The sequence below is a fragment of the Cariama cristata genome, unplaced genomic scaffold (genome assembly GCF_000690535.1).
Source record: "Cariama cristata isolate BGI_N322 unplaced genomic scaffold, ASM69053v1 scaffold44762, whole genome shotgun sequence".
Lineage (NCBI taxonomy): Eukaryota > Metazoa > Chordata > Aves > Cariamiformes > Cariamidae > Cariama > Cariama cristata.
The window spans coordinates 2,191-12,894 of NW_009606348.1; the positions used below are offsets into that span (position 1 = coordinate 2,191).

Genomic DNA, 10,704 nt, shown 5'->3' on the forward strand with positions numbered 1-10,704 from the left:
TCCCAGGTCAGAAACTGATGACGGCATTACAAATATTTATTATACTTGCAGGCATATAGAGAAGATGTGAAAACTCCTGCAATTACTAAATGTGAACAAGTGAGAGCTACCCAGAAATTTCTCCTCATTTCTACTCTTTGGCACAGTTTGCACACTGCCTCATGGCATGAGCACCTTGCAGTATCTCCACCATGTATTTGCTGTAGGTAGGGGAATGCCCTGAAAAGGTGCCCAAACAAGTGCTCTGCAGGTGGCACTTTTGAAGGTATATTATGCTCTATTATTAATGTTAGCATGCTGCGGCTAGCTGATTATTAACTCTGGTTTGCTGCTGCTGAAAATAAGGCAGTGCACAGCAAGATGCTCTTTTCCCAGGGATTTGACAGGTTGGTTGATCCAATCTTTAAGACAGAAATAATATGCAAAATTAACTCAGCCTTAGGGTGGTTCTGAGGAGTTTGCTTTCCTTTTTGTTGCCTTAAAGCAAAAAATGTGATGCCTAAAATTTTGCCAGGCAGCTTATTTCTACTAGGAGGTGCTCCTTGACCTGGGTTTGGGTGAGCCTCTTCACTCATTTTCAGATGCAGCCTCGGTTTGTGTTGTCCTCATAGGGCTGTGCGTGGCTTAGCTTAAAACACCTCACAGCCCAGGGAATCATGGTGTGCCTGGAACTCGGATGCTAAGGCTGTTCCCTCTTCCCAATTTAGAAAAGTGCTGTTTGTCAGGGTTCTAAATTTGTAGATAATTTGGTGGCTCATCTCTTCTTGTTTCCAGAAGTGCAAGGAGCAAAGGCATTCCGTAAATTTAAGATCAATGTGTTAGACCAGTAAGCAGAATGAAGTCCAATAATGAATTGTTCGATATTCCATGCAAAGATTCCTGTAGCGAGGTGGGTTTTGTTTTGGTTTTTAGCTTAAAGGATACTTATCGCATACACACTAGATTTAAATAATCTGCAAAAGCTTTTTTTCTTCTTCGTGTGTGTGGGACAAATGCTTGTAGCTGTCCCATTCTCAGTGAGATTCCTGCATGTGCTTTTTGCTGGCTCTGAACCTCACTGTAAAAAATGTCCAGACCATTTCCAAATTCAAGAAATATTCGTAGCTACAGTTTATGGTTTATCCACCATCCAGTTAGATTTATTTGAGATTGTTTGGTTTTGTACGATTCACACTTGGTATTTTTTATTGCTGCATTGCATTTCGTGTGGTGGGTAAACCAATGGGTCGCAGTTTCTGGAGGGCTGTACAGTGATCTGAAAGGTGCTGCTAGCCCAACAAGGCCAAGACTGGAAGAGCTTAGCGCAGTGTGCCTTTATTTCCACACCCTGTTAGACCTCTGCATTCTTGCTCCTGGCCACGCTACAGCGTGGGTTAGCTCCCTCCAGCTGTTTTCATGATCTGTCTCCTTCCTCTGATGTCTTCAGCCCCACTTCCCTGCAGAGAAAGATGAAGTGGACAGTAAAGGTTCTTTCATTGATGGGTCAGAGCATGGCTCAGTTTTGCAGTCCTACGTAGTGGCTGTCCTGTGGAGTCCCTCACTTTGGCAGAGACTGTAGTGGCATCCCCTCAGGAGCACTGCTTCGTGGTGGCCCTTTCACTCTGGAAGAAAAGAATGCACGTTTGGGCTGATGGACAGAAGAGTGGGAAACCTGACAGCTCTGATCCCCACCAGACTGTCCCTTCATCTGCTGCCACCCTCAGATGGGGAATTACAGGTGGTGGAGGGGGATGTCCCGCCTCTCTCAGCAGACTCCACGTACAGGGCAGGATGGAGCCAACTCACTGTGCCTTCTCGATGTCCTCGATGCCTTCAGGCAGGGCCACATTGAGCGTCTCCGGGAGCAGGAAGGCCACTGAGCCGCAGCACACTGCTACACCACAGTATGTCACCTCGGGCAGAGACCTCCACACCTCATCCAGCAGAAACACAAGTGGGGCCAAAGCTCCGCCGATGCGTGCCACAAAGGAGGTGTACCCCATCCCATTCTGCCTGCAAAGGTAGAGCACCATGGTGGTGCAGACCACCATGAGAAAGAGTTGGGTACTTCTTTCATATCAGACCTTGGGAAAAAGTGCAGACCCTTTGCCCCTTCCCCCTGTTTTTCTATAAATGCTGAAGCTTTTTCCTCCACTAGGTTTTTTCTCATTTTTTTTTCTTTCTTCATATCTTCCTACTGTAGCTGCTGTGAGAAATAGATTTATGTCTATTATGAGAAAGAAGCTGCAGTTCCACACTAAAAATATCTGCTCTAAAGTTGTTTCCACTTTAAATGTCTGAAACCCCACATGCATTTTCTGCCCATCTCCTAGTAAATCCTCTGACTTGCTGAGGGCAAACATAAGCCCTTCCTTCTCCCAGGTACTTCTAGGCAGGTGACATACACTAGGGATACCTGTGAGCACCTTTGGTCCTGCTGTAGCTATAAACCCAGGAGGGCTTGGAGAGGAAGCCAAAAATAAGACGTAGGACCTATTCCACTTACTAATTTTCAGGGGATGGGTGATATTTCACAGTGACAACAAGGATCCCAGGACCTACTTGTACATATGTAGAGTAAGTACTGCAGAAGGAACTAACATTTTTGTCTTTATCTGTCAAGGTCTTCGAGCACATAAAATTACAAACCAGTACTTTTCTTAGTAGCAGATCAGTTGCCCACTTTGGTTTAAATATGCATCATTCCCCACATACAACAGACCAGTGAAAGTTAAAGGACTAAATGGCAGAGAAGAGTACTTTGGGCAGGGAGGGGCAGAGTTGAAGTAAGCCACAAGTCCTGCTCTGATCCATGAGGGTTTTTTTAGACTTTCACAAAGCAACCAGTGAGGTGATGCCCTCCACCAGTCTCAGCTATATCTCAAGCTATGCAGATGCTGAATCTGGTTTTATGTCACCATTACCCAGATATTTCAAATAAGCTCTCCTTTTCTTCCTGAAAGGCTAGTTAATCTCTGCTTTAATATCATCTGATGTCCAAAAGACTGTCAAACGTGGTAGTATGTGTCCCTTATAAAACTTGATATTTCAAATTATTGTTTTGGGGGTCTTTTAACAGTTATTGGCAGATTATGATAGGGAACTAAGACTTTGCTAAGCACAGATGCCTTGTGCAGTTCAAAAATCTTCCCACACAGAATATTCCTCACCTTTTGGATACATCTTCCCTGTCAACATAACCTAACCACACGTCACCCAAGTGAAAAAAAAGGGGTAGCTTTCTGCCCCTTTCTTGTATGTGTAATCCCTCGAACCTGCTACTTCTAGAGGCAAGGCATCAGTCCTGCAGTCTGGCCAAAAGCACATCCTGATGTGCTGATGTCGAAGACCTGAGGGCAACATCCCACCGTGATGCTGGTTGTACACTCAGGCAAGTGGCATCTCTTACCTCAGTACGGTGGGGTAGAGCTCAGAGGTGTACAAGAAGACAGTAGTGAATGCAGCTTCTGAGAAACCTTTGCCCATAATGGCTACTACAGAGCGCAAGGAGGTGAAGGCTAGGAGGAAAGAAAAGAGATTTATGACAGGGGTCAAAGAGCAGCCTCTAGGAAGAAGCTTCTTGTGGCCTCAGGTACAAGAAGGAAGAACGTTCAGTGCTCCTATAGACAAAACAGGGAGGTTCATAGCCCTGGAGCTGCTATCTCCAAAGTCTGGATCAGTAAGTTTGGTAACTATTAGCCTGAGTGGGAGCTGAACTGATGAAAGGATATGTCCTGACATTTCCCATTGGGCAATGTCTATAATAAAGATAGGCACTTCATCTTGCCATCACTGTACCCTTGCTAGCCACTTCACAATGACTGGACACCATCTGTTGCCACCAGATATTAGGGCTAGCCCATATTAGCAACCTTGTCCCACAGATGCGCTTCAGGTGGAGGACATCTCTATACAGAATTGCCTGTGGACAAGATCTGCAGTTCTCCTCTAGTGCTGTATAGAATGGAAACCTCCCCTTTAGCAAGTACTGTGTAAAGCAGAAGAGCATCTCACGCTTGGGAATGATGACGTTGGCTCCTATGCATAGTCCGGTCAGGATGAGTGCCCATGCCTGACTCTGCCGTCGTCCAACTCGATTCACCAGCGCGTACATGATCATCTTGGCTGGAATCTCAATGATGCCAAAGACAAACTGGGAGAGATACATGTTGAGCCCAAAGCCAGTTAGGTTCATGCTCATGCCATAATAAGAGAAGGCAACACCAAACCTGCAGGGAGCGTGTGGAGATGGGGCTTAGGGAAATCCAGCCAGGGAACTGCAGGACAAATCCCCTGTGTGAAGTGACACTGCTTACCACACAGCCCCAGAACACAGAGAGATCTTCCGCAGGACCGGTGTCCTGAACAAGCTGATGTAGGTGTAGCTCTCTCCTGGCTTTTTGTCTGTTACCATCCCTCTGAGGGCCTGGGAGAGGTGGAAAGAAGGAAATAGCTCAGCTGCTGTACTTTTAGGATCCAGACATGAAACCCTGGACAGGCTGGGGCCTTTTGCCCTTCGCAGCTCCAGCTCCACCTTGGCTTTTCCATACCTTCCTATTGCAGAACAATTCTCTGGGCATACGTTGTCAGAGGCACGTCTTCCTACAACTTTATAGATTGTCTACCGTTTTAGACCTCTTTTTCTTCCCATGGCTCCTCCTTCCTTCTTACCTACATACTCCATGTAGCAGAAAGGGTTGCAGAAAAATGGCAGACCACGGTGTTAGCAAGGTCAATGTTGGCCAGTTCTACCCTCTTCCCCATGGGGTTGCCTGCTGTGGTGTGAGGTCTCAGACAGGAGCGAACTCCTGCTTTTTTCTCATGAGTATGTTTATGTAAAGTGTGATTATTTATACATCTGTTTATATAAATGCAGGATATCTAAAAAAGGCACTGAGAAGTGAGCCCTGCCCATAAAGAAGAAGAGAGTGCTTATTCACAAAGTCTTTTAGCAATTGATTGAGGGGTAAGTACCAGCAGAGTTGGGAAGTTCTACTCACTGGCTGAGATGCAAGAGATTCACACAACTACAGGTCTGCAATGTAGCTATACCTAAGCTAGTCACCACAGGCTCGCTGTGTCGTTGATGGAGATCTCCAGTGGAAGCGATGGAGTCATTTTGTCCTAGAGCAAACAACCACTTTTGGTCAGAAGAATCACGTGCTAGCCTCCATCAGCTGTTCATTAGATTGCAGACTGTAGAGGAGACTGCAGATAGTGATGGTATGGACACCTAATGCTGGGCAAGATGAAATCCTCTCAGGACAGCCTTGCTTCACTATATCCAAAACTCATCAGCAAATGCAGGGTAGGACAGTTAAAATTGATTAAGTTATGAATCACAGGAAACCTTGAGGAAAGAGTCTGGTTAACTAGTTATATGTATTCTCAGATCAATAGCCTGTTCAGAGAAAAAGCCTTGGCCAAAGCTTTTATGTAATACTTAATCCCAGCCATGGAGCTGCATAGGGAACCTACAACTTAGATGGATGAAGAGGGCCTGCAGCACCTTGGACTAGAGGATCATCTTCTCCAGTGCCTTGTCTCCAACAGCATCCTGCAGTGGAGCCTACAGAAGAGTCAGGCAAGTATGTAGAGATACTCCTCTAGAAATGTCACCACCTCCAGCCATTCAGGGACTTCTTGAACCGGACAGGCTGTCTGTCTGCTTAGCACCTCAATGATCCTTTCCCACATTATCTAATGGTTTGTCGAACTCATATTTTTCTTTTATTTCTGTACACCCATCTCTGGATCTGATAACTTTTGTTAATGCTGCAGTATGGCAAGTAAGCTATTTTTTTAAACTTCTACCTTTTTTTTTTAAACTTTTTTCACAGACAAATAATGTCTTTTCATCCAAATGCATAGGATGAGTCATAGCACTGACAACAGACTACTCCTGCAATGCTAAGAATTTCAATATTAGATTCAAGTTACCCTGATGACAGTCTGTCCTCTCTTTTAAGTTGCATGATTTGCTATAAAAATGGGTAACATGAGACATTAACATGGAAAACATCTTCCAGAATGTATTGTTAGCCAGATTTCTTGGCATGTGGAAGGGCAACTGGGAGAGCCAGAAGAGCAAGAACTCCAAGAAACTTAAAATGCACATAATTCAGTGATGGCTGGGGAGGGAGGAGGGTGAGGGAATCTGCAGGCCTACAACATTACTTACAATTAAGATGATGCTGAACAGTTATGGGGGCTGAGGACTTGCGGAAATCTCTAATAAAAGAGAAATTACAGCTGAAAGAGCTCTCTGGTTAAAAGAATTGTACAAAATGAAAGAAAGCATTAGGAAAGGGAAGAGGATAGCTATAAGCAACAGCATGTTTCACTAGGGAAGAGCTAAGATTTTATTTCTAATTGTGTACTATTCTTTGCAGTTTTTGGATGAGTGACAAAGCTTTTCATTCTGAAAAAAGAACTTCACACTGGGAAATTTCTTAATCAGTTCTATGAGACAATGCTATAAAACCTGAGAGTACATCAGTATCATACTGTGCAATTATCTGTAGATTATACATCTTTCAAAATCAAAGTCTTCTGAGCTAAGGAAAATCAGTTGTTACCTTAATAAGTCATCAAAAGACACTGATGCATGGTCAAGTCAATTAAGCAAACTTGAATCAGGCAAGTCCATGTTTGGAGATGGACAAGAAAAAACAAGTATGTCCTTCTAAACCTTGTGAATCCAGCAAGGTGTCACAACCACAAACCTTTCTTGATTGTGGTCCAGTGGTCACAGTATGGTGTGACTTGGTGCAAGGCTGTGACGGTGGGGAGTCTCGAGCTACATTTCCTAACCCTAGGAATGATATGAGGGTACAAGCCCATGCCCTTCCTGGTGTAACACTGCACTCTGAAATGCAGAGTCATCAGCCAAGGCTGAATGAAAAAGGTTATAAATTGCTATTTTTACATATTTAGTCGGAGCTATTGGCTTAATTAAAGGCAAGGAAGTGTCACACTCAGCTCCCGTCTGCCACAGCATGTAAACTCATCATGCCTCATGCGATTAAACACCACTTTTGTCTCGTAAATGAAAAGGGCTAATCACCTCTTCAACAGATATTAAGAAACTGCTTTTAAAAAATGGCATGCTGGCCAGGATAAGAAAGCGGTGTGGATGCAGGAGCACTGGGTGCACACAAAGATGCAGCTGGACCGTGGCAGCAAAGCATGAGGCTCATGTGCTGGTGCCAAGGGTTTCCTGTCTTCCTCTGTTGAAGAGGAAAACCAATAGACGCTAAAGAACATATCAATGTTTAAAGAGCCACAAACTTCTGTACCCACTGGATTTCACAGCTGACCTTTGTTGCTCTTGAGAAAGTCAAGACAAATCATGTGGTCCCAATTAGTCGGAGGTGACAGACATGCAGCCATCCAAGCCTGGCTGTGAAGACTGTTGTGAGCACTGACTCTGAACTCTGGTGTCTCCCCAGAGGGAGAGACCAGCCTCTGCCTGGTCCCTGGGTCCTGTCTAGAACAGGGACATCTCTTGAGCTTATCACTGTCCCCTGGGGTCAACAGGGTGTCCTTAAAAAACCATCATGGACCAAGGTCTCGACTGCAAAAACACATTTTTAAGATAGAACTCAGCACAAGATGAAGATCTCCAGATCAGCCTCATACCTTGAGCTTTGGAGTTGAGGATAAGTGACTATTTTTTAGGGTTCTCCTTCCCCTTTATTTGTTCAGTCATCTAGCTGAGCATCTCCACTCCATCCTTTACATCTCTGGGTTCAAGCAAAAATGAATTCAAACCAGTGGGTGCATGCCTGCTTTGCCCAACACCTCACTCTTGCCACATTCCTTTAAAACTGTTGGCAGAGCCATGACTGACTTGAGAGCAGAGCTTTAACCAGGGGAAAAAGTTGATTATGCCAAATGTGCTTTCCACCCACATTCAGCACCGGGGCACTACAGCTGACAATCTTCCAGTTTCACACGTACACTAAGCGCAGCCTAAGGCGGATTAGCTTTTGCATTTCTGGATAAGACTACATGCAGGATCTCAAGTGCAATGTGAGAGAAGATATGCTGACTACATGCTATTAGTGTGTGTTTGCTTTCTGCTAGCACCGTACCAACACTTGGCAAACAGTACGGCAACCAAGGCAGCAAACACTGAGCTCCACAAATTGCTCTCCTCTCTGGTATGGGAGTGATGTCTCTGCCTTACGTTTTCAGGCCATGCTTTTATCTCACTGCGTATTTGGTCCAGTGTCTAGTGCATTGAGGCTTCTTGTCATGGCAATAATTAACGGAAAGACGTGCCACCTAATGAAGGGGATTTCTGGCCTTACAGGACCTGCTCTGCTGCTTTATCTTTAGGAGTCGATGTAGCTGCTTTCTAGAGTAAAATGGAGGATGGCACCCTGTGGGCCACAGTGCCCCACAGATCACGTGGCAGGCTGAGCATTACTTCAGATATCAAATAGAAGTAAAATAGAAAGCGAGAAAATGGGAGAGGAAGAACATGTGTCTGGATCTTACCTCTGGCGAGACAGCAAAGTCTTTCCTTCCATTGATTCTTGCACATCTAAGCAGATGCCTGTGAGCTTGTTTCACTTTGCCATTGGCTATGAGCCACCGGGCAGACTCTGGGACCCACCTGGTGCGAGGAGAGAAGACAGTGTTCCTGTTGGTGCTCTGTGTTTTCCACCCCACATACATGGCCCTGGCCAAAGAGAGGGGGTCTTCTCTATGAGGCTTAAGAACAAGAGGAAATGGTCTCAAATTGCGCCAGGGGAGGTTCAGGTTGGATATTCAGAAGAACTTCTTCACTGTAAGAATCGTTAGGCATTGGAAAGGGTTCCCCAGGGAGGTGGTGGAGTCACCATCCCTGGAGGTCTTCAAAAAACGTTTAGATGTGGCGCTTCAAGACATGGTTTAGTGGGTTTAGCGGGCATGGTGGAATCAGGTATACGGTTGGACTTGATGATCTTTGAGGTCTCTTCCAACTATAATGATTCTATGATTCTATGACTTCAACCTCAGCTAAAAATAGCAATGGTGGGGCATGAGAATAAGACTAATGGGACATCCTTGTTACACGTACCTGTTGTTCTACCCTTAAAGGAGTACAGTCTGCTAATTAAAGTATGTCTAGCCAAAATTTTTATCTCTGATCAAAGCTTGAATTTTCTGAGTTGGTTGAAGTTTCAAACTCTTATCAATTAAAATTAGCCCCAAACAGTTTATATTTACAGAGTCATGCTTTTTGGGACTCTTTAAACTTTGAAATTGTATGATATAAAAAATGACTATGTAGAAAGGATTTAGTAAGCTCTATACTTACTTTATTAATTGCTAAAATTATTTGTTTTCACAATAATCAAAGTCTTCTGCACAAGACAATCAGTTAGTGTCTAAATCATTGCAGCCGTGGCCCCCAGTGAAGTATCCATGCTAGTCATTGAACGACAAGGGATGCTGTACTGCTGTAGAGCTAATTAGCAATGCTGAAAAGTCTGCTTAGCAGACCTGTGTGGGGTGGGGGTCATAGAATCATAGAACGGTTTGGTTGGAAGAGACCTTAAAGATCACCTAGTTCCAATCCCCATGCCATGACGGGAGGAACCTTCCACTAGACCAACCTTCCTCAAAGCCTCGTCCAACCTCATCCGAAAGAGTCCTGTGACTCTTTTTCTGTCTGTTCCATCAAAAGATCCAGCACTTCTCATAAACTAGCATCTGCAACTCCCTCTCCTTGGACTTCTCTCTGATCTTGCAACTGGTTGCAATTCATGGCTACATGGTCCTATTTGGCCCAGAGCTTCCCAGGCCACAGTATGGCCCATCTGGCCTAGAGGGTACATGGTGTTTTGAGGGTCTGCATAGCGATTGGGGTCCAGAAGACATTGGAAATACCCCACAGTGGCTACATCCTGCTAAAGCAGCCAACACTTACCTCCTGCTACCCAAATGTGTCAGAAAACAGAATCTGCCATTCTCATGGAGACTTTCAGCTGAGCATCCTGTGCAGTCGGTGGGAAGACTTACAACCTTGAAGAAGTATGTGGGTATGAAGTCTACTGAGGTCACACAGTTGTCAAAATCTCTCATTGGAGTCTCCCACTGGAGTGGTCTGAGGCCAGATCCCTGTAAGCTGTTGGTGATTACTATGCCCTAAATGTGGTTACAATCAAACTAATGAACAACTGCTACCAGTATTCAAGCAGTACCTGGAAAGGATGCGTAGAGCAAACATATTTACAGAGCAAGTCTTCTGGAAAGTTTTCAACTCCTTCCCATAAGCTTGTAACCCAATGCATCTTGGGAAATATAAAGAATGAAAGGTGGCCTTTCGCACTTATTGCCACCATCTCCAGAGTATAATATTGTGTCTTTTGGTTGTCTAATCTCTCAACTGAGTTCTGACATTGTGTCAACAATCTCTACGAAGTGTGGTAAATTAGATTGATTCCATAATTCAGGGACTTTTAATTATCCAGCAATCACTGACCTCTTGGGTGCTTGAAGCTTGATCAGACTACAGTATAATTTGTTGGAGAACTAATCTCCATAAAATGCATTAACATAAGCAAAAAAAAAAATCAGCTATCAGGGAAAGGGTAGGTCCAAATGTATCTGTGAATTTCAGCACTTCCCAGGACTCAGTTTTTTATGGCTCGTTGTCCTAGAAAAAGTGCAAAACAAGCTAAAAAAGTCAGCAGAACACATATTTTACAGAATCACAGAATTGATTTGGTT

The 10,704-nt window shown here is 44.4% G+C and overlaps 1 protein-coding gene across 1 annotated transcript; it reads right to left on the reverse strand.

The window, feature by feature from the left end:
* Positions 1–1,541: 1,541 nt before the first annotated feature.
* Positions 1,542–8,664, reverse strand: LOC104158605 (solute carrier family 22 member 7-like; the record flags this gene model as incomplete). The annotated part of the gene is made up of 6 exons (XM_009696300.1): positions 8,485–8,664; positions 4,296–4,405; positions 3,994–4,208; positions 3,389–3,497; positions 1,786–1,992; positions 1,542–1,601 (listed from the first exon to the last, which is right to left on the reverse strand). Coding segments are annotated over exons 1-6 (881 nt in total), but the record flags the coding sequence as incomplete, so codon positions are not given.
* Between the last annotated feature and the right edge of the window lie 2,040 nt (positions 8,665–10,704).